The sequence below is a fragment of the Lontra canadensis genome, unplaced genomic scaffold (genome assembly GCF_010015895.1).
Source record: "Lontra canadensis isolate GAN:19392208 unplaced genomic scaffold, GSC_riverotter_1.0 scaffold2, whole genome shotgun sequence".
NCBI classification, from domain to species: domain Eukaryota; kingdom Metazoa; phylum Chordata; class Mammalia; order Carnivora; family Mustelidae; genus Lontra; species Lontra canadensis.
Genome location: NW_022630996.1, coordinates 67,654,677 through 67,679,319, shown reverse-complemented (window position 1 = coordinate 67,679,319; position 24,643 = coordinate 67,654,677). Strand labels below are relative to the sequence as shown.

The following is a 24,643-nucleotide window of genomic DNA, read 5'->3' as shown; positions in this document are numbered from 1 at the left end:
TGATCCCAGAGTCTAAGGATCGAGCCCCGGGCTGGGCTCCCTGCTCAGCAGGAAGCTGCTTCACCCTCTCTCACCCTCCCTGCTTGTGTTCCCTCTCTTGCTCTCTCTTTCTCTGTCAAATAAATGAATAAAATCTTTTAAAAAATAAATAAACAAGATAAATAATCTGACAGTTACACTGGAAATGTTGGAGATTTCCAATGTTAGATGCATAGCTACTCAAAGTTAAGTCTAATATATGTCATTAAGGAATCCAAATATATCTGGGCCTATTTGAGATGCTTATTGGGTTTAATTTAACCTGCAATTGATTTGGAAAAACTACACAGAGCTGAAAGTTACGGAATTTAATTTAGGGTATTAAGCAGGCGTTAGAGACTTTAGTGTGAATGCCAGAGGGGGCCTGGAGCATGACTTTCAGTAGCATGCAGTGACTTCCAGCTCTAAAGCCAGAAGTCAAACTATAAAGTCAATTCAGTCCACTATTCCATACCGTACTTCTCTACCTTAGAAACACCCAAGCCCTCAATCCCTTCCAAAGTCCGGCTCTGGTGCCCAGATCTGGGAATGGCCCAGGTTTTTTCTACTCCCAAAGTTCCCTCTGCCTGATCAGGGCCAGACTCAGGTGTAGACTCCAATGCAGTAAAGTCCAGACTGGTCACATCCTCCTCTGTGTACCCCCTTCTCCATCACTCCAGTATCAACCCTCTGAAATCATTCAACACCTACATGATATAAATACCAGACCGGGAATTAGGGGGCAAGGGTATTACAACTACTAGGAGCCTCTGTACGTTAAATTCTATACCAGGAATTGCGCCAGACAGCATGAATAATTGAACGTTTCTTTCTATTTGATGCAGCCGCTGAGTTTCTATCGAAGGGATGCTTAACCAAATTTGGTTTATGTCAAAAAATGAAGTAGATTTCAGAGCCAGGTCTCTGCATTTGTACATTTCCAACCAAAAGTCAAAGGTTACAACCCGGACAGAGTCCATGGCACGGGGACAATGTAAACTGATCCTGTTCTCAGACTCTACGAGTCCTAGCCAGAACTCACTTCCCACAGCTACCGACTGAGAGAAGTGCTCAGAACATCCACCAAGCTCACAGCAAGTGAACGATTCTAGCACAATAACCTTCCAGACATAGGAATATTCAGGTCTAGATCGCAGTCAAGGTCATGAAAATAAGTAAAATGGATCAGAGAGGACAAATTCTTCTCTCATGTACATGAAAGGTGAAGAAAAGATCAAGAACCTCAGGCTTTGGGGTGTGGGGAGATTATACTCCTCGGTTTAGCTTGAGTTAGCACTTGAAGTCATGGTGCTGGTTACTGTTCCTTATGCTAAAGACTAACACTGTTCCACCTCTAGTCATCACACAGAGTAGGACTCTAGAGTTCTGGGGATCACAATGAATGGGACAGCATAGATTAGTAGTAGCCTGGTAATTTTCATTTCAAAAAGTAGAACTGAGAGAAGATAACACTCCCAAAAACCACAGCCCAAGCTTGAAATACGGGGAGACAAAAACAGCCCAACACTTGAAACCCATCAAGACCCCTCATTACCTCTCCACCCGCTGTACTTTCAAGTAATTCTATCTCACTTCCTCTTCTCATTTTTCTGCCCATTCTTCCTTGTTACTCCCTGCCCTGATATTTATTTCCTCCTCCAAACACGACCATATTGCTTGAAATCTAATTTAAAACACTTATGCTTACTGGAAAAAAAAAAAAAAAAGCCTATTTCCTGAGCCTCTTTCTGAAATTAGAAACATTTATAACTTCATCTTCCCCTCAACCACCTTCTCCTGGGGACATAAAAAACCTTAAACACATAGTGGCTTTTGATCTGTACATGGCTCTCATTTGCTTTTTTCCCCCTGCAGAATTCTAGTCCTAAAACCAAAATAAAACTTTAAAGCTATTTCATATGCAAAAGCTATTTCATATGCAAAATGCTGAGATCATTTCCTCCTGATTTCTTTCTAGCAGAACATGCTTCTGACTCAGAAATACATCCAAGAAAATGTTTCCTTGATGGTCAAGTTAAATATGAAGAACATTTAACCTAGATAAACATTATCAGTAACTACATATGCACAAACTTGAATTAGCCCTGCCTCGGGTAGAATGATTTTTGACAGTATGTCTTCCCTTGGGTATTTTTTGATATAAAAAATTAATTTCACCACTTCCCACTGTGGAATAGAAATACAAACATACACACACACACACATCTGCCCCAACATGAACAGGTCAGCTGGTAGCATTAAGTGGATACAACTGTCCTGTCTCCACCAACCTGTGGTAACAGCTATGTCAGACTTTTCTGCCTCTGACGGCACTCACAGACCTACTCGTTTCCTCTTCTCTGGTCCTTAGCTACTGATCGAAGTTCTGGAGAACACTTCTGAACTGGTGGCTTACATGGGGGTGTGCAGGCTAGTGGAGCCATCAGACTGTGAGTTCAAAGATACCAATGAAAAGCAGCAGGTCAACACCAGCAGGCAATCTGGGGCTCCCAGAGCTCCAGGGGCTGAGGAGCTTACAAACGACAGGAGAGGGACAGGCCTGGCCACCAATCTTAGAGATACAAGAAAGGACCACGGCTTAGGACAGGCCATCACTCCAGAGGAATTTCAGAGGAGGGAAGGAGGACAGCCAGCACACAATGCCCACACTGCGCCTGCTCAGGGTTCTGCCACCGGGACGGAGTCAGCATTTACTCCAGGCTGTGTCCTCCACACCAAACGAGGTGTGGGACGTGTAAGTCCCTGTGAGCACACGAGGACATTCAACCAGGTCTCTGTGAAAGGCATGCTAAAGGGAGGGCAGCAAAGTTTAACTAGGGAAACTTGGATTTCAGAAATTTGAGGACGCACTGTGTCCGCACTGAGCCTGATCGCCAAAGACTCACTCTTGAAGGGAGGGAGCAAAATGGATTGACCCCAAGCTCACTGACTGATTCTCCTGCCAAGTTAAATTAAAAAAAATAGAGACTGATGCTTTATGTCTTCTACCTACCACCCACTTCTCTTCTCCATTTCCCAAGAAGTCCTTTAATAATGTATCTAATGGTGTTTGTCCTCTTTTCTCCTTTCTCTTGATCCCCCTTCCAGCAGGTTTTGCTCCCACCACACCTTGAAACAGTTCTTGTCAGAACCATGGCACCTTCTTTTTTTTTTTTTTTTTTTCCATCAGCACCTTCTAGAGGCTGGAGCATGGTAAGATGTTCCATCACCTTGTGAGCTTATTAGCAGTATCTGACATCCTTGAATGCTACTCCTGAAAACACTTTTTCCATGTTGTTTCTAGGACACTGCTCTAGGACCCTCACTGGCTGCTCCTTCCCAGTCTTCCAGTCTTCTTTGCAGGTGCACCCTCATAGCGCGGACCTCATGGCCCAGCACTTTCCATGCTTTCTAGCTGCGTATGCTTCCTTGTCTATTAACCCAGTCCCCTGGTTTACAAGCCATCAGTGCACTGAAAAATCTCCAGGTCCTTTCCAGACCAGACTTCTGTACTTAGCTCCAGACCTGTGCATCTAATCTGCCTTCTTGATATCTCCACTCGGACATCTCACTGGACATCTCAAACGTTCCATGTTCCAAAAAGAACTCTCAACTCTCCCTCAAATCTGTTCTTTTGACAGGCTCCCAATTTCATTAAAAAGCAACTCCATTTTTTTGATAAAGATTTTTATTTATTTGGCAGAGAGATATAGGGAGAGCACAAACAGGCAGAGCGGCAGGCAGAGAGAGAGAGGTGGGGAGAAGCAGGCTCTCTGCTGAGCAGGGAGCCTGACGTGGGGCCCAATCCCAGGACCTTGGGATCATGAACTGAGCCGAAGGCAGCCACTTAACCAACGAGCCACCCAGGTCCCCACAGTTCCATTTTTTAAAGTGATGCTGGTCAAAAATTATGGAGACATTCTATATTCCCGTTCTCTTATACCCCACATATAACCAATAAATTCTGTTGGCTGTACCTTCAAACTATGTCCTGAATCTGATTACTTTTTGTCACCTTCATGATGACCACTCCAGTCTAAAATGTTATCCTCCCACCCCGACTATGGCAATAGGAGTCCCTGCCTCCATCCTTGCCCACTTCAGCCTAGACATACAGCAGCCTTTAAAACTTTCAGATCCCAAGGGGCGCCTGGGTGGCTCAGTTGGTTAAATGACTGCCTTCAGCTGTGGTCATGATCCTGGGGACCTGGGATTGAGACCCTGGTCAGGCTACCCCCTCTCAGCAGGGAGCCTGCTTTTCCCTCTCCCTCTTCCTGCCACTCCCCCTCTTGTGTTCTGTCATAAATAAACAAAATCTTAAAAACAAACAAACAAACAAACAAACTTTTGGATCCCATTGCTTCTATGTCCAAAACCCTACAATGATTTCCCATCTATTTCCAGATATAATGCAGATCTCAATTCTTAGGCCTCTTCCTTTCACTTACTTTACTGCAGCCATACTATTCTCTTTACTGTTCTTAGAACAGTTATGGAAATGCGCCAGCCTCAGGGCCTTAGCACTTGCTGATCCTTCTGTTTAGAACATTCCTCTCTATATATCTACAGGGCTAGTACCTTTCCCTCATTCAGGCCTCTTGCATATACCACCATATCTCTGAGGCCTGAAAGCCCTTACCTATACATCCTGCTGTTATTTTTTTCCCATAGTTATTTTTAATGATGATCCTGGCATGCAGTGTAGACACCAGAAGGCCAGGTTGTTGTCTGCTTTATAAAGTTCAAAGTTATTTCAAGTAGTGCACATGTGGCCCTGATAGGTTCTATACAACTTGATCTAAACCTCCATATTCATTGATTTGTGTGTTTTAAGCAAAGAAATCTGCATTTAAAAAAGTCACAAGATTTACGTTGTAATTTAAAACTCTGCACGCTTACACATTCATAACCTAATTTAGTCTTACGGAAGCCCCCTGTATTTGATAGAAGAGACTTTAATATAGAGCTACCTTAAAGAAAGACTAAAAGATTAATAAGGTTCAAGGGAGGGAAAGGCACGGCAAACATCACATGCTTTTTTTTTTTTTTCAAATCCTATATCATCTTGTGGATTTTTGCTATCAGTAGTTACAGTGTAGAAGAAACTGTCACTTCCTGCACAAATCAAAACCTCCGGGTTCAACAGTTTCTAGTTGAGCAGTTAAAGAGTCATGTACTAGTAAAATTTGAGCTTTACAACCTGATGAAGTTGTTCCTTCTACCACTGCTTTAATGTTTTAATGTGCTTCTCATTTCTTTCAACCTGTTTTTATTTTTATTATTATTACTATATATATATATATTTTTTTTTTTTGAGAGAGAGAGAGAGAGCGAGTGCACATGCATGAGCAGGGTGGGCAAGGAGGTCTAGAGGGAGCGAGAGAGAGAGAGAGAGAATCTTAAGCAGACCCCAGGCCAGACTAGCGGGGAGCCCGATGTGGGACTTGATCTCAGACCCTGACGGCATGCCCTGAACTGAAATCAAGAGTCTGATGCTTAACCAACTGAGTCACCTGAATGCCCCTCAACCTGCTTTTAGATTTTTCTTCCCTCTCTTCTAAACTGTAGTACTCCTAAACATGTATACAGAAACTACATACTTTTTCCAGTAACAATTAGTTCTCTGTTGATTAACCGAACCCAAAACAGACTGATCTTGCATGATATGCTGATAAATACTTTCTTTTCTAAATAATTATCCTTCCATGTGTATCCTGTAAATAATATGACTAACAACATAACAAAAGAAAACAACAAAAGAAAACAACAAAAGTAGTAAACAACAAAAAAACAAAAGAAAGTAAACAACAAAACAACAAAAGAAAGCTTGTAAATTATATATACACTGCTATACAGTATACAATGTTTAAGTGGTTAACATTTTCGCTATGAGGCAAATGATTTATTGTGTTAAAAATTTATATAACGTTTTAATGATAACGAGAAGACCGAAAATGGGAAAATTAATTCCATGCGGAGATCCAAAATGGCCAACTAAGACTAACACCAGCAGAAAGAAGGTACATACCCCTTTAACTTGAGCAGCGTCATTGGCAAGCCTAGTTGTCAATGCTCCAGTGGTGTTTTTAGGGTCATCAAACCAGCTCACATCCTGTGGCACAGAGAAAGATTTTATTATCTTAAAGCTCTACTTATAAGACCCTTAGCTCCAAGGGCAAGGACAAGATCAGGATGGTTATCATTTATACCCCTTGCATTTCACACTCAGGATTTGACACTCGATAGACAAGAAAGGGACTTAATAGACAAACACATAAGTAATTTCATTTGTCAAAATAATTTTCTGAGTGCCTGCTACTTAGACATCCAAATAGAGAGGCTGAATAAGCAGTTTAGATAACTGGAGTTCAGGGCAGAAAAAATAAATTGGGTTTAAAAAATCAACAAAAGAAATTTAGGTTGAAATTTAAGATTAACACAAAATAGGATTTTTTTTGATAAAGCCATTCACCTTTTAATTTTTTTAATTTACTTTTATTTAAATTCAATTAATTAACATATAGCATATTATTAGTTTCAGAGGTAGAGAGCAGTGATTCATCAGTCTTATAGAATACCCAGTGCTCATTATATCACATGCCTCCCTTAATATCACCCAGTTACCTTATCCCCCCAACCCCCTCTCACCAACCCTCAGTTTGTTTCCTACGATTAAGAATCCTTTATGGTTTGTCTCCCTGTCTGATTTCATCTTATTTTCCCCTCCCTTCCACTATTATCTGGTTTTGTTTCTTAAGTTCCACAAGTAAGTGAATTTGATAACTGGATTTCTCTGACTGACTTATTTCACTTAACATAATACCCTCTACTTCCATCCATGTCATTGCAAATGGCAAGATTTCAATTTTTGAGGGCTGAGTAATATACCAGTGTGTGTGTGTGTGTGTGTGTGTGTGTGTGTGTGTGTGTGTATGTATATATACCACATCTTCTTTATCCATTCATCTGTTGATGGACATCTGGGCTCTTTCCATAGTTTGGCTATTGTGGACATTGCTGCTATAAACATTGGGGTGCATGTGCCCCTTTGGATCATAACATTTGTATCTTTGGGGTAAATACCCAGTGGTGCAATTCTGTAGGGTAGCTCTATTTTTAACTGTTTGAGGAACCTCCATGTTGTTTTCCAGAGTGGCTGCACCAGCTTGCATTCTCACCAACAGCGTAAGAGTGTTCCTTTTTCTCCACAACCTCCAACATCTGTTGTTTTCTGACTTGTTAATTTTAACCATTCTGACTGGTGTATTATCTCATTGAGGTTTTGATTTGTACTTCCTTGATTCCAAGTGATGGGTAGCATTTTTTCATGTGTTATTAGCCATTAGTCCATTTACCTTTTTAAGTACATAAGTACTAAAAAGATTGTGAATTTGTAGTATGAATTTATATCCATAATAAAAATAACTATGGTCCTTTTATCCATACTGATGATTTGCAATTAAAGCAATATCTATCATATTTTCCCCAAATATTTAAGAAACAAGAAAGTGTTACAAGTTATTATAGCATGCATCACTTTGCTTTTTTAAAATTGCTGTGTTAAAATGCCTCTTCCAGTGGCATATAACTTCCTTAAAGACAGGGACTGTTGCGGTATGAATGTCTGACAATTCTTCGTATTATGGCTCTGAAGCAGAAGGTCTTCATATGTATTTGCCAGGCTTAATAATTTGTAGAGAGGGCATTACACAAACCATCAGCTCAGCTTCCGAAGTATAATAGACTCAGGAGTCAGCCTGGGGGCTGGGACGGTAATGGGGCATTTGGCTGTGGACCAAGATCAGCCTCCTAAATGGAATCTCAGTTATAATTATGGTTTGACTCAGTGTCCTAGGACAGGGCCCCCATCAAATAGTGTTCTGTCACTCATTCAAGTCAGTCCTGGCTCTGTCAGTCACTGCAAGCAATTCCCACAAACATGCTTTTTAAGTCATGGTGGCAGGGGTGGGAAAGGATGGAGGAAGCAAAGACAGCCAGGAAAAGGTGTATGTCATTGAGAAATCCTAACGTGGCAACTTGTGCTTCTCAGCCAGGGTTCCAGCACCCCCGGCATGTCCAGGGCATCCTTCTGGCACCTCATTTTATTCACTGGCAAAGGATCAGTGATTTTAAAATGGAGAATTATAAAGTCACATACGAAATTTTCAGGATTGTTAGAGAAACTTTCTCTTTGAACTGGGCTGCTTTGGGTGACATTCCCAGAAGCCCGCTCCCCCTCACCCTAGGAAAACATTTGCCTCTGCCTGTTGCTGGGGTGTTGAAGATCTGAAATGTAAGAGGCATTCCATTAAGCTGTTACCAGCTTGTTAGACTACAGTGTCAATTACTGTGTCCAACTAACCCCAGCAAAGAAACCGGGGAGAGGGGATACATTTTGCTTTGTGGAAAGACAGGGTTCAGGTGACATCCCTTAGTGGGCAGAAACATGAATGTCTTGAGTTTCCCAGGGGAAAGAAGGAAAGAAAGAGAGAAAAGGGATGAGGGGTACTGCCTACTCTGCCTCCAGTTGCCATGAGAAAGGCTGGTGGTGAACCTGCTCTGGGGACCATCTGTGGCCATCCCATTCCTTGTCCCGCCCACAGCAGACAGACAGCAGGGCCTCTGAGCCAGACCTGGGGGGTGGTCCAGCGGCATCTCTGAGGGGAGATGAAGGGAAGACCACCACAGGAGTTCGCTCTGAGTAACCTGACTGCACTCCCACTCCATGAGGCCACATGTACAAGCAGGGAAGCCCGCCCAGCCCAGGCTCAGTCCTCAGCAGACATACCTGTCTCAGCATTGATCTGAAAACCATGTACCGGAGTCGCTTGGTGAGGATCTCCCCGGCTTTGCCAAACGTGAAGCCCTGTGAATGAGAACACGCCACAAGAAAGGAGACCTATCAGAGACCCTGACATTGATGACACAGAGGGCGGGAGCCCGGATGTCACTGCTGAGAGGACACGAGACCAGGTCAGAAAGCCTGATGTCAGGCTTGGCTATGTTTCGGTCACTGTGTTCCATGGTACAGAGCCACACTGGTGGGTGGGGCTAGGAGAGCCCAGTTTTGAAATCATTACTCCCCCATTACTGGCAGGATGATGAAAGATTTATTAGGAAGTATGTTTCTTTCTCCTGACTCCTATCCCTGTTATTTCTCCCAGGGAGCTGGGGTCTGTCACCCAGGAAGCTCAAGTTGTTTCTAAGGCAGAGGCACTCGAAGAAGGACAGCTGTATTATGTGTCATCCAAACCAGGACACACTGAAAATGCCAAAAGGATGCTGTTAAGAGATACACCAGGACCTGAGGTGTCGTCTGGGAAAACAGAAATATTTAGCCACCCCAGCCATAAAGGAAGCAGGGAACAAAGATAGCAAATTCCTAGTTTCCAAGTTAAAAAAAAAAAAAAGCTAAAGTCTTGTTGCAAAACAAGCTGGGCAAGAAGGCTGACGAAGAGAGAATTTTCTGCCCTGGCCCTCTCCTTCCCCCAAGAATCTAACCTTCCACGTCTGGGAGGAGGGAGGAGTTCCTCTGGGAAATAGAGTCCCATGTGAGTGTGCTGCCATGCCTGGCCACATCTGGGGAGGAAGGGCAACAGAACCCTCATCCCAATGCATGTGGGGATACAGGACCAGGAAGAAGCAGTGCTCCCTGTCCTTCTGGAGCTCCGGGAAGTGAGAGTCTACAGATAAGGGCCGCCACACAATGGCATGGGGGAAGCAGAGAGGAAATGGCCCATGGTGCATCAGAAGAGGAGAGGCCCTAATAACAACCCCATTCCCTACAGAATCAGAGAGGTGGAAAAGGGCAGTTATAGCTCCTCTGTGGCCCCAGCTAGTACGTGAGCATTACTGAGAGAGGGAAGAAACAGAGGCAAAGAGCATAAGTGAAGAAAGAGCTAATTCTTCAGAGTGGTTCGATAAAGGGGGACAGCCTGGTAGACCATATAACTGAAGGCCGCGGGCCATACCAGTTGCCAGCATGAAGCAGGCAGGCAGGTGATACCCACAGACCATCCCCCTGCACCCCTCTGCTAACAGAGACACTGACCCAGGAGAAGGAGGAAAGGGAGAAATGCTAGATTCATTGAATTAAAGCCTGAAATTACTAAAACAGTTTAATTGACTTAGAAATGGCCAGACTGAGGTTTCTCTTACTAGACTGAATGAAATGTGAATTATCTTGCTCACTACAGGAATATTACCACTATTTTTGTCGAGACCTAGTTGTTCAGTGCTTAGCCTGACACTGTAAGTTTATATAAAATACCTGTATGTATACATAGGACAACGCTTTTAGTGATGGAAGAATGTCACCTTTAGGACAACTGTAAAATCACTACTTTACAAAAGAAACTGAGGTTTAGTTGCCAAAGGACCCAAATGTAAGGTGGCAGAGGTGGACTGTGAATCTGGGGCTATGAGAATCCTAACTAGAACGGGAACCCAGAGCCTGAAATCTTATCACCCACAGAGCTCCCTCCTTTTGTTTCCAAATCAGGGGTAGGGACTCTAATGTTGTTGGCCACTGTGCCATCTCTGTAGTTCTGAGGTCCTATATTAGAGCCTGTTTCCACGCAGTTTTGCTAGGCAAGTCAGACTCCTGTCTCCCCAAGCATCATCACATTACAAAGGGAACTGCCTTCCCTGCCTTTGCTTTCCCAGTTCAAATCTCTGGAGTTGAAGGGAGCAGCTCAAAGCCTACCGTCCTCAAAATCCCTCAACCAACTTCACACTCACGAATCTTTACGTTCTATGGCATTAAGAGTTGCTACAGTAATCTTCCATTTGGTTAAAGCATTCTGTAATGCTTAGGCCAAATTACCCAATGAGATTTTAAGTGCTTAGTAAAGAAAGAGTTCATTCAGTCATTTTTCTTTTGTACTTCTTATAAGGTAAAAATAAACAAACCCTTTCTGTCTATATAAAAAATTAATACATGCCTACAACACATTAAATATAGAGACCTATTCAGAATTTTATCTTAAAAAATTACACATGGCTAATACCTATTCCTTCAATAAGTAACTGAGTGTTTGCTACTGCCTCCCACAGGCCTGGGAACATGATCACATGATTCCTTTTACTTCTTTTTCTTTCTTCTCCTTCTTTTTAATGGTGCAGTTGTTTAATTCCTAGAATCCAGATATGGGGTATCCATTCCTATAGGAACTAGTTGTGTTTCCTACTGTAGTCAAAAAGATTTGTTTGGATACAATAAAGCTAGCTTTGTAATTTGTAATACACACACACATTTATTCCTTCCTTCGATTTTTCTGGCATATCTAAGTTTGTGGTAAAACTTCCAATATGCGGGAACTTGGGTGCTTCAGTTGGTTAAGCAACTGCCTTCAGCTCAGGTCATGATCCTGGAGTCTGGGGATCGAGTCCTGCATTGGGCTCCCTGTTTGGTGGGGAGTCTTCTTCTCCCTCTGACCCTCCCTCCTCTCCTGCTCTCTCTCTATTACCTCTCAAATGAATAAATAAAACCTTAAAAAAACAAAAAAACTAAAAAACCTTTCAACAGGCATTGTGTCTCCAGTCTGCAATGGGGCAGACATCATGCTTGTGCAACCTTAAGGAGCCCATTCAAACCCATGAACCAGACACTTGTCCTAAAAAGACACAAAGATCTGCTGGCACTCTCCCAGGGAGTGCTTCTGTGTTAAAAAGTTTAGAAGGTGGAATTGGCTCCTGGAGTTGTATTTGGAAGATGAGTTCAGGAAGGTTGTTGTTAGCAGGCTTTACCCTCTGGGGGACTCAACAGCAAGTAAGTAGAGCTTGCCTGGGGACAACAGCTTCTTCTGGAGGAAAGACAGCCTAACAGATTGGTGTAGGATGGACCAGAAGCTCTTCAAGGTCAAACTTTTTTCAGGATCCAGCTTTACAAATAAGCTTCTTGCCTCTGAGGATAGAGTCCTCTCATCCATGTTTCAAACATTACAGGAAACAATTTCCTTCCTTCAACTTTACCCAGTTGGCTATTTATCACATCAGAACAAAGGGGGAAAGGCGTTTTAAAACTGATGTTGAGACCGGCAGTCTTCACGGTTCCTCCAGCTATAATCACAGACACACCAACAGTAGCATCAATCATGGCTGCAATGGCACCTCCATGAGGGAATCCAGGAGTTCCTTGCATATAAGAACCTCCTTACAATACACAAACTAGCCTTTCTGATTATGAAACATTGTGTATTCAAAGCCGCTAGGCCCTCCTCCAAGGCTTCTGGGAAAGAGCTGGGTCTATGACATTTGCTCTTCTTTTATAAGCTTTGTGTCAGGAGAAAAAGATTTTGAAGTCTTGATCTTTCAAGTAGATTTACATTTACATGAAGACGTTTCCAAGAGATGTATTCACTTTTCTTCACGAGTCAAAGCTCCAGCTGGGGCTAGGAAGAGAATGGTCCTTATGAATTCCTTCTGGGAAGAAAATGACCTCAGCGCTGGCCATGGCTCCCTTGCCTATCAGGACGTGCCTGCCCAGAGCACCAGAGGCCTCTGGGCATGCGCGATCATTGCTGCTCCACCACCGGGCTCCAGGGTTCCGCCGGGCTCTGGGGTTCCGCCGGGCTCTGCCAGACAGCTGCCTGGCCGCCTGCTCCAAGGCTCCTCTCCAGACACGGAAAGGACATGTGACACTGGTCACATTATTCATTTTAATCATCAAGAGGAAGGTACTAACATTCCTATTTTACAGATGAGGAAATCGAGGCTTAGTGTACATTATTTATTTGCCTGAAACCACAAAATTAGGAACTGGTGCAAAGCATACTCAAACTTCACCTTACCGCACTCAACTTTTAGCGCTCTGAATTTCTTTGCAATTGTTTCACCCAAATGATGTGCAGCTGTAAAATCTGACTCTTTACAAAAGGGTCTATAGTTTCTGTTTAGGGCCGACATTCTTCCATCATTAAAAATGTTCCTTCTCCTTTAGCAAAAGGTGAATGAAAAACTCTTCAAACATTTTTTAGATCGGTGCGACTTGCTTACCGTGTCTTGCTTTTTGTTGTTTTCAGGATATACCAAGACATGTTGAGCATTTAAACCAACTGGCAGTGCTTATATCCAAACTCAAGCCCAGGATTCCCCTGAATTCCATTTTTGAGTCCCCAGTTTTCATGTCTAATCATCAGATTAGATCAAACACCTTCTTCCCTCTGATTTCATTAATATTTCATTTGGGAGAGGTGATGGTGGTGGGGGGGGGGGGAGAAGGTAAGCAAGTGCTCCAGTGGAAGCAAATCATCTTTGTTTTAAAATACTTTTATTTTTAAAATTTTACTTATTTATTCATCTGTTTGTTGGCGAGAGAGAAAGTGTGTGAGTGAGGGGGAAGGGGCAGAGGGAAAGGGAGAGACAATTAAGTAGGTTCCATGCCCAGCATAGTACCTGAGTTGGGGCTCGATCCCACGACCCTGAGCTAAAATCAAGAGTTGGATGCCTGTGACTGAGTCACCCGGGTGCCCCAAAGCGTTTTTGTTTTAAATATGTCAAAGAAACTTGGATGCTAGTAGTCCAATTAATAGAGCAAATTACATAAGTGTTTAGAAATTTCCCCAGCTGAACAAGAATGCATTCCCGAAAATTAACAAAGTGAAAACGTAGACACTTACCTGAAGAAAGAATGTAATAAAAGAAATAATTCCAAGGACTAGAAACAATAAAGAAAACATATTACTATTCTGTCTTTTTGTTTCAGGATCCTCATCTCTGGTAAAAACCTGTTGAGAAAATATTTACAGGTTTTCAGTTCAAAGACTAAGGAAGTCATTCTGGGTCTGACCCATTTCCCATCAAGCACAATATTTGGGGGTCAAGATAGGCTTAGTATAGTGGAAGTCAGGGCTGGTTTCCCTAATGCCAAACCTAAAGGTGTGCAAACTTTGTCTTCCTTAAGGGCCAAGAATGGGTCTGTTGCTCCGAAAGGACCCAATACTTATTCTGCGTATACTTCCTCTTAGAGTAATGAGTGCCACAAGGCCACACCAGATACGTAAAGTAGAAATGAGAATAAATACTGTCCTCTTTTGGTGGGAAATGACATTGTATGGCAATTTGTTGTTTTACAATTTGGACATTGAAAGCTGGAGAGAAATCTGTCAATGCCGTTTTGGTAAACCAGAGAGAGGCAGTCATTCACTGAACCCACACCCTCGGTAAGAAAGGAGCCTCCTTGAGCCAGCCTCTTTTGTAGGATGGGCAGTTTAGACAGCCAGCTGACCCAGCACCACACCTGGAGATCTTTCCAGAGATGGTAAGAAAGCTAATACGATGTCTTGGGCTTAGAGAACACAGAGAAAAACTACTTCACAGGGAAAGAAAACAAACAACTCCCTCCATAATGGGCCAAAATTGTCTGTAACAGAGCTACATTCCTAACCCAACCCAGTAAACTTTATCCTTTTTATAGGAAAAAAAAAAAATTCCACCCCAAAATAGCTAACAATCAGTAAGTTCTTATCCTGTGATAGATATTATTCTATACAAATTCATGTGTACCATTCTTTTTATCCTCACAATCACCTCCTAACATTTATTATCATCATGACTTTACACAAAGGCACAGAGAGGTTAATTAACTTGTTCAAGGTAACACAGCTGGCAAGTGTTGACCCCAAGATTTAAACCTGAGCAATCTAACTTAGAGCCCACAGTTCAACGGGGTGGATGACTGGTTGCCTAACCAATATCTAAGAGTCTGTGTGCTAGCCCTGGGTCACTTGCTTCCAGACTTACCGTGACATGAGGAATGAAGACAATATAAAATCCTTAGGTTGAGTTTTTGTTACACACAGCCAAACCCATTCCTAATGAGTCCACTTCCTTTTTTTTTTTTTTTTTTTTTTTTCTGATGATGCCACTGTCTATCTCTCTGCCTATACCACAAATGCTAGACCAGGAATCAGTTCCCTGGGCACCACCGGCCAAATGTTTCTATAAAGCTTCCATGGAATAGTGCCATGTTCATTTGTTTCTGCACTATGGGTGCTTCTACACTCCAACAGTAGAGCTAAATATTTGCAATGGAGACCATATGGCGCCCAAAATCTAAACTGTTTACTCCCTTACCCTTTATAGAAAAAGTCTGCTAACCCCTGTCCTAGAACATATGCTCCATGCTATCAAACACTTTATCTCCCTCTTGGCATTTTTTTTTTTAACACCTGGAACAGTATGTGGCACAGAGCCATCACTGCAAAAATATTTCTTGAATGACTACATGGAACATACAAATACCAAAGAGAAGTCAGTTAGCCAGTCACGGGGAGACCTGCACATTTGTATATTTTTTGGTACATCAGAAGCTCGTGTTTGGCCTCTTCCATGCAGGGAGCAACTCCTTTCTCTGTAATGTTTTTAGCCGTTATGGCAAGGGTATCCTCAGCTTGGTATCTGAACATCTACCACAAAACAGAGAACATTCCTGCCTGGACGGTGGCTTTATTGTTAAAAAACGTCATTAAAAGCAGATACAACCAACATACATCAATCTTTTGGAATCCATTCCTTTTTGTTTTCATCTGAACAAGTGGGATGGACATCTTACAGAGGTAGCATGCCAGGCCTGCTCACACCCTGACGAGTGCGTATGTCACACCACAGCTCTGTCTCCAGTCAGTCTGACAAACACACCTTGAACTCTCTCTGTGCACCAGGGATAGGACTTTTCATGACATTTACTCAGAGCCCATTGACGGCAGGTGAGACACTCAGGTCAGGTTCATATCATAGACTACTTCAGGAACATAGGCCCTAAGAGAGCAACTAACTGCAGGGACAAAGGCAGGCTTGAAAAATTAGCCTTCCTATCCCAAAGCAGACTTACATCCTCAAGTTGCTAAGTTTCATAAGAAGGTACAGTATTTTTTGTGGCTGATGTACACAGCTACAAATAGAAACAGCTCATTCTTTACTCAGGACTCACAGATAAATCCAGAAAATGAACATAAACACTTACCCCTATAATCCTTGAAAATATTACTGAGAAGGCTGGTTGCAGGCCTCCATTTATGATAGCACAAAATATACCAACCACAAAATAAGGCCATTCAGTTATATTCAGCTTCAGAATCCTCCAGAAGGAAACTGGAGGTACATTTTCATTCTGGAAAGCAAAATAATACAACAAGCTAGTTATAAAAAGAATTGATACTTTTTATCAATTTAATGAGACACAGTCCTTCGGTATGTACCAAATCTTTTAAAAAGATTTTATTTATTTATTTGAGAGAGAGATTGAGAGAGAGAAAATGGGCAGGGGGAGAGGGAGAGCGAGAAGCAGACTGCCTTGCTGAGCAGAAAGCTGGATGCAGGGCTTGATGCCAGCTGAAGGCAGATGCTTAACCGACTGAGCCACCCATGTGCCCCTGTACCAAAATTTTTAAAGGAAGGTATCTTATTCCTGTTTATGAGTTGATCGTTATTTAATTTTTTAAAAAGTACTGACAGATTCTATAGTTTAAGAAATAAATGATATTTTAAGAAATAAATGATATTTCCATGAACACTTAACACTTACCTGATATTTGGAGTATTTACAAGTACAGATAAAAGAAGAGAAGTGTCCACATTTGAAGACCCATTAGAATCTCTTTATATCACAGAGGCCCCTGAATGGCTCAGTCGGTTAAGCATCCAGCTCTTGATTTTGGCTCAGGTCATGATCTCAGGGTCTTGAGATCAAGCCCTGTGTCTGGCTCTGCACTCAGCAGGGAGTCTGCTTCTCCATCTCCCTCAGTCCTCTTCCCCCCGGCCCACCCCTTCCCCGTGCATGAGTTCCGGCATTAAGAAATGAAGAAATCTTTAAAAAAAAAAAATCTTGGGCGCCTGGGTAGCTCAGTGGGTTAAAGCCTCTGCCTTTGGCTCATGTCATGATCCCAGGGTCCTGGGATCGGGCCTCGCATCAGGCTCTCTGCTTGGCAGGGAGCCTGCTTCCTCCTCTCTCTCTCTGCCTGATTCTCTGCCCGTTTGTGATCTCTGTCTGCCAAATAAATAAATAAAATCTTTAAAAAAAAACTTTACATTATAAGTTCTAATTCTAAAATTCTTGTTTTATAAATTTTCATTCATGAATTATAACCTGAAGTCTAAAATGTTGAGATTTTGGTTTGTGGAACATTTTGGGAATAGGACAGGCGGAATCTACAGAACTCTTTTTTATTCCCACTCCTGCTACCCCAGTGCTAGCCCAGAGGGAGGACTGAAGACATAACTAACTCTACATCCTCTCCGTACCAAGTCCTCTTTTGTCCCAAGCTTTCTGTCCTGGCCTTGTGGGGCATGTATACTCTTGCGAGTTGATCTTCTCCTTATTAAACTGGATCCTGAGTCTTTTGGAGGCATTTCCAAGGCATCAATTTCACTTTTGGATTCACTAATTGCATTTTCTAATTCAATTTCATTTCCTCTTGTCTAAAATAAATAAGAAATAAGCACAAAAAGGTTAGGTTCAAAAAATAAATAAAAATTACAGCTATCAAGGAAAGTGGTAATTTACATCACTGTAGGAAAGGACAAAATTAAACTGCTGCTCGGGGTGTGGGGTTGTGTGTAAATGGGTGGTACATTTGAAAATTAAACCCGCTAAAGGGGGATTGCCACTGAATATGCTGAAATAACATGACATCCCTTCCTTGTATAGTACCTTGTCATCTCCTTTTTCTGGGTGTTTTGGGGCTCAATAATATTTGCTTTGGGCCAGCGCTATCAACAGAAATATGGCGCATGCCATTCTGTGACCCACATTTATCATTTAAAATTTTCTCAGTAGCCACATTAAAAAATGCGAGAGAAAAATCCATTTTTACTCTGCATTTTATTTAACCTACTGTATCTAAGATATTAGCATTTCAACATGTAATCATTGTAAAAACTTACTGAGATCTTTTGCATTCTTCTTTTGTACCACATCTTTGAAATCTGGGATGCATTTTCTATTTAAAACACTTCAATTCAGAATAATTGTCACTGAAGTATTCAATAGCCACATGAGGCCAGTGGCTACTACAGTGGATAGATGACCTTTAAACCTTTTTAAACTTTTAATTTTCTCCAATTATCCTTCTTTATTTCTGCTCCCTTTCAATGGGAAGAAAAATCTGGTCTGAATTCCCTAAGTATTTTTCTCACCTATCAAGATAATCAAGTAAAGTAACATTTATTTATAGTACTAAACACAACAAATCAGTTTGTACTTGAGATATTTCAGGAAAACTCTAGACTTGGACTATACCTGCATTGTCACGAGTTTGAAATAAATGCCTTTCTCTTTCATGAGTTCATCATGATTTCCTTTCTCCACAATGACTCCATCATCAAAGCCAGCGATGACATCAGCATTACGAACTGTAGACAAACGATGAGCTATCACAATGGTGGTCCGGCCTTTTCTGGCCTAAAGAGAGAAAAATTAGGTTTTTGAATACATGGACAATTACAGACAAAAATTCATTCAATTTATATTTACTGAATGCCAATGCCTTGGATATTGTAAAATCATCTAAGCTATATGAGGTCATCTCTGGCTTCAGTAAATGTTTAGTCAACAGATCATGGTTTTAAATGATGTTTTATTACAATAAAATTATAATATAATTTAATAATATTAAATAATATTAATATTATTAACATTAATTATTAATAATTAATATTAATAATTTTTGTAATCATGAAATTATGATTATTATAATTATATAGTTATATTGATAATAATAATTATTAATAATATAATATTTAATAATATTATAATAAATGAACACAAATGTGATAGTCACATATTAATAAACTTCTAAGAATTTTACTCAACCTCTATCAGCCTGAGTTTATAATAATAATCAGGGGCTTATCCAAAATAAAAAAGCTATAGTCCAGGCACTGGCCAATCAGAGCAGACCCAAACCAGTGTGTGGTATGGGTACAGACTAGACACCATCAGTCTGGGGACTCCTGGTGTCCCATTTCACGGAACTTCTGGATGATTAAGATGGACAATCAGTGTGAGGCAGCAAAGTTCAGTCTTCAGTGCCAAACTGATCTGACCTCAAATCTTAGCTCTGCCATTTATGAATTCCACAATTTTATCCAAATCTTTTAACCTGTGTGAGGCTCATATAAAATGGAGATAATATTAATACTGATTTCTTCAAGTAGTTGTGATGACCAAATAATATAACGTACACAAAGCATTGTGATATGTATACAATATTAGTTATTGTAATGCTACTTATTCCTAGGTAGATGCATTATGGAAAAACTGAAAAGCTATGCAAATATTTTTAAGTGCTTGGTGTCATTTTTGTTTAATATGAAGGAGGTCAAAAGAGTTTAATATGGAAACAGAACATTCTGAGATTTCTTTCACCTCTGTAACTTTCCCCAAGGCTTTGACTTTTTGACTTTGTATCTCTCTCCAGGAACTAGCAATAAAATCCTCAAACTAACAATACGAGGTTATTAGGATCAATATAAAGAAGAGACATGGAAAACTCTAATAAGAAGAAAACAATACATGTAGAAAAATTAGGTGGTAGCAACTAGAAGTTAGAGAAGATAATGAATCAATTCTTTGGATATTTTTAAGAAAAGGGGGGCATTTGGAAATATCCCCCCAAAGTTTATATCCTAAAGGAAAAATACTTTTTAAGAGTTAATGTATTTTGGGGTGGGTGGGGAGAGTAGAGGGAGAGAGAGGGAATCTTGAGTTGTTGGGTTTTTTTTTAAAGATTTTATTTATTTATTTGACAGAGATCACAAGTAGGCAGAGAGGCAGGCAGAGAGAGAGGGGGAAGCAGGCTCCCTGCTGAGCAGAGAGCCTGATGCGGGGCTCGGTCCCAGGACCCTGGGATCATGACCTGAGCTGAAATCAAGAGTCAGATGCTCAACCAACTGAACCACCCACGTGCTCCTAAAGAAGTATCTTTAGTACAACCTTTAAAATCATTTTTATTTATAATTTAATACATATTTCCACTGTAGAATCATAAGGAAACACAGAGATAAAGTACAGATAAGCAAAGTGAAGGGAGAAATCGCAGCCACAATCCCATCTGCCTCTATTTTGGTTCACTCCGTTTTTAGTAACTTGCTTTTGCCTTCCTCAACAATCTATTAAATACATTGACAGGATGTTTAAAGGAACATCCAGTGTCATTTTGTTATTAGGGAAGGGGAAAGCTGGAACAAATATGAGTTCATCTTTGAATTCTACTGTGACACTTCTACTCAGGGCACTTCTGGGTTAAAAGGTCTTCACATTCTGGAGAGGAAGATGGTAAAGTAGGAGGACCCTAGGTCCATCTCCTCCCACAAACACAACTAGGTAACTATCATATCATCCTCGATACCTGAGAAATCCACCTGAAGACTGAAAGAACAAACTCCACAACTAAGGAGAGAGAGGAGGCCTCACTAAGAAGACAGGAAGTTAGGAGATGTGGTTTAGGGAGAAACAGTGCCACAGTGGTGGTGGAAAAGGGCATGTGTGAGAGAGGGAGAAAGACAGAGAGAGAGAAACACATAGGGAACTCACATGCAGAATATTTCCCCAAAGCCACTGGCTTGGGAAGCAAGATGGGCTGGATTTTGTGAATTCTTGCAACCATCAGGGCTTAAAGCCTAGAGTTTTAAAGGTCAGTAGGTTGGCTGAGATAAAGCTTGGAGGCCACCATGCTGGTCCTGGAAAGAAGGCAGACAAATAACCTGGGAGTGGATAGCATGGAAACCGTGACCTTAAAAATGGGTGGGGTACACTGGGGGATATTATTCACTCTTTGCAAAGCATATCCCTGAGAGGCACTGTTGGAGGAGACACCTATTTGGGAACAAAGGAGCTGGCTGGCACCATTTCCCTTCCCCACCCCTCAGCATAAACACAGCACCAGTCACCTGAGGAAAGCAGCTCAGCTCAGACAATGGCTGCCTAATTTGCTTAAACCAAGCCCCACCCTCCTGTGCTCTGGAGGAACTGCCTTCTAAGTCACACTGGCCTCAGAGGAAGCATGGTAAGCCCCTCCTCCAGAAGACCAGCACAAAACCCTGCCCAATCCCTATCTCCTGACCAGTGAGTTCTACCAGGCCTCAGTTCTGGTAGAGTTGGTGTCAGGTCTCATTTCACAAGCAGACAAGAGCACCCCTAGCTAAAACTCACCACATTCAGGCCAGGGACCAAACACTACCTACAGCAGGCAAGGAGAGCCTCTGCAAATGACTGGCCTTAAGGACAGAGCAACCAAAACACAACAGCAGAGTGCACACAGCACACATCATTGACACTCCCTGAAGCACCAGGCCCTGGATACTACATGACCTCTTCTTCATAAAGCCATTATCTTCTGGAAGCAGGCAACATAAATGGCTTTTGTAGCACATAAAAGAAGGCAGAGACTTAGACAAAATGTCAAGATGGACGAATTTATCTGAAATGAGAGAATAAGTCAAAGCCATTGCCTGAGAATTAAGCAAAACAGAGATAAGTAACATTCCTGATGGATAATTTAAAGCAACAATCATAAGGACATTCACTAGGCTTGAGAAAAGAATAGAAGACATCAGGGAGACCCTTATCAAAGAGATAAGAGAGTTAAAAAAGAATTAGAGATGAAGAATGCAATAAAGTTTGCAAGTTTGGAAACAGGTATGATGCAATGAACAGCAGACTGGGAGGAGCAGAGGAATGATTTAGTGACCTAAAAGACAAAATAATGGAAAATAATTAAGCTGAACAAAAGAGAGAAAGAAAAATTACGGAACATGAGAATAGACTGAGGGAACTCGGTGACTCCATCAATCATAATAACATTCATATTACAGGAGTCCTAGAAGAAGGAGAAAGAGAAAAGGGGGCAGAAAATTTATTTCAAGAAACCATAGCAGAAAGCTTCCCTAATCTGGGAATGAGACAAATGTTCAAATCCAGAAGGAACAGAGAACTTCCATCAAAATCAACAAAAGCAGGCCAACACAAAGACTTATTCTAACTAAATTTGTGAAATATAGTGATTAAAAAAAATCTTAAAGGTGGCAAGACAAAAGAAATCCTTAACTTACAAGGGAAAATCCATAAAGTTAGCTGGAGCTCTCTCAACAAAAACTTGGCAAGCCAGAAGGGAGTGGCATTATATATTCTAGGTGCTGGATAGGAAAAATCTGCAACCAAAAATACCCTATCCAGCAAGGCTACCATTTGGAATAGAAGCAGTGTCAAGAAATATGCCAAACAAAAACTAGAGGAGTTTGTGATCACTAAAATGAGCCCTGCAAGAAATATTAAAGGGGACTCTTTGAGTGTGGAGAGACCAAAAGTGACAAAGACAAGAAAGGGTCAGAGAAAATCTCTACAAATAATGACAAAGCAAGTAATAAAATGAAAACAAATACAAACCTATCCATAATTACTTTGAATATAAATGGACTAAATAATCAAAAGACATAGCATATCAGAATGGATAAAAATACAAGACCCATCTTTATACTGCCTTTAAGAGACTCATTTTAGACCCAAAGATACCTACAGATTGAAAGTGAAGGGATGGAGAAACATTTATCATGCAAATGGATGTCAAAAGAAAGCCAAAGTAAATACTTATATTGGATAAACTAGACTTTAAAACAAACAAAAAAAAGAGACAATGAAGGGCATTCTATAATCATAAAGAAGACATTCCAACAAAAAGATATAACAACTATAAATATCTATGTACTCAACAAGGCAGCACACACACACAAAATATATATATATCACATATAATATTATATATATACATAATATATAGACATATATACACATATATACACATATATATACATATATACATAATATATATATATTACATATAATATAAAAGTACTAATTGATAATACAATAATAGTAGGGGAACTTTAACATCCCACTTACATCAATGGACAGATCATGCAAGCAGAAAGTCAACAAGGAAACAGTGGCTTCGAATGACATACTGGACCAGATGGACTTAACAGATGTATTCAGAACATTCTATCCTAACACAGCAGAATATATATTCTTTTCAAGTGCACATGGGATATTTTCCCAAACAGATCACATATTAGGCAACACAACAGGCCTCAACAAATACAAAAAGAGGAAATCATACCATACACCTTTTCTGGCCATGCATAATGAAACTAGTAATCAACGACAAGAAAAAATTTGGAAAGACCACAAATACATGGAGGTTAAACAACATGCTACTAGAGAATGAATGAGTCAACAAGGAAATCAAAGAAGAAATTTTAAAAAACTCATGGAAACAAATGAAAATGAAAACAAAACAGTTCAATACCTTTGGGATACAGCAAAAGAAGTCTTAAGAGGGAACTATATAGCAATACAGGTCTATGTCAAGAAGCAAAAAAAAAAAAAAAAAAATCTCAATAAACAACCTAACATTATACCTAAAGAAACTAGAAAAAGAACAACAAATGAAGCCCAGAGCCAGCAGAAAGAAGGAAATAACAAAGACTAGAGCTGAAATAAGTGATATAGAGACTAAAAAATAAGTAAATAAATAAACAAAAAAAAACAAACAAAAAACAAAAAAAACAATAGAATAGGTCAGTGAAACCAGGAGCTGGTTCTTTGAAAAAACTAATAAAACTGATAAACCACTAGCAAAACTTATAAAAAAAAAAAATGATAGAAAAGACCCAAATAAATAAAATCACCGACAGGAAAAAAAAAAAAACAAAAAACAAGCACCACAGAAATAAAAACAATTATAAGTGAATATGATGAAAAACTATACACCAGCAAACTGGACAACTTGGAAGAAATGGATAAATTCCTAGAAACATAAAAACTACCAAAACTGAAAGAAGAAGTTGAAAACTTGAACAGACCCATTAGAGCAAAGAAATCAAATCAGTAATCGAAACACCTCAAAAAACAAAATCTACGGCCAGATGGCTTCAGAGGAACTTATACCAAACATTTAAAAAAGAGTTAATACCAATTCTTCTCAAACTATTCCAAAAAACAGAAAAGGAGGGAAAACTTCCAAATTCATTCTATGAGGCCAGCATTAACCTGACACTGGAACCAGATCGAAACTCCACTAAAAAAGAGAACTACAGACCAATATGATGAGCAGAGATGCAAAACTTCTCAATAAAATACTAGCAAACCAAATCCAGCAATATATTAAAAAAATCATTCACCACAATTACTGGAGATTTATTCCTGGGTTGCAAGTGTTGCTCAATATTCTCAAATCAATCAACATGATACACCACATTAACAAAAGAAAAGATAACCATTTTGTTTCATTTCAATGGACACAGAAAAAAGCTTCAGACAAAGGACAACATTCATTGATGATAAAAACCCTGAACAAAGTAGGTTTAGAGGGAACATACTTCAACATCACAAAGGCCATCTGTGAAAGACCCACAGTTAATATCATCCTCAATGGGGAAAAACAGAGCTTTTCCTCTAAGGTCAGGAACACAACAGGGATGTCCACTCTCACTACTGTTGTTCAAGATAGTACTTACTGGGAGTCCTAGCCTCAGCAATCAGATAACAAAAAGAAATAAAATTCACAGACCCGTACCCCTGAAGCAAATAATACATTATATGTCAATTCAAAAAAACACAACCTATTTA

General features: G+C 40.5%; 1 protein-coding gene and 1 pseudogene across 2 annotated transcripts in view; both read right to left on the bottom strand.

Annotated features, from left to right (window-relative positions):
* Positions 1-24,643, bottom strand: part of LOC116878485 (ATP-dependent translocase ABCB1) — a 189,677-nt gene that overhangs the window by 112,275 nt on the left and 52,759 nt on the right. Inside the window, exons 13-18 of one of the 2 annotated variants that reach the window (XM_032876100.1) lie at positions 18,257-18,418; positions 17,260-17,436; positions 15,983-16,129; positions 13,638-13,745; positions 8,807-8,884; positions 6,047-6,130 (exon numbers count right to left, since the gene is read on the bottom strand). The exons of the other annotated variant lie outside the window; for it this stretch is intronic. Coding sequence (XP_032731991.1) covers positions 6,047-6,130; positions 8,807-8,884; positions 13,638-13,745; positions 15,983-16,129; positions 17,260-17,436; positions 18,257-18,418 — 756 coding nt within the window. The remainder of the gene's footprint in view (positions 1-6,046; positions 6,131-8,806; positions 8,885-13,637; positions 13,746-15,982; positions 16,130-17,259; positions 17,437-18,256; positions 18,419-24,643) is intronic. 2 annotated transcript variants of the gene reach the window in all.
* Positions 11,559-12,924, bottom strand: LOC116872717 (annotated as a pseudogene).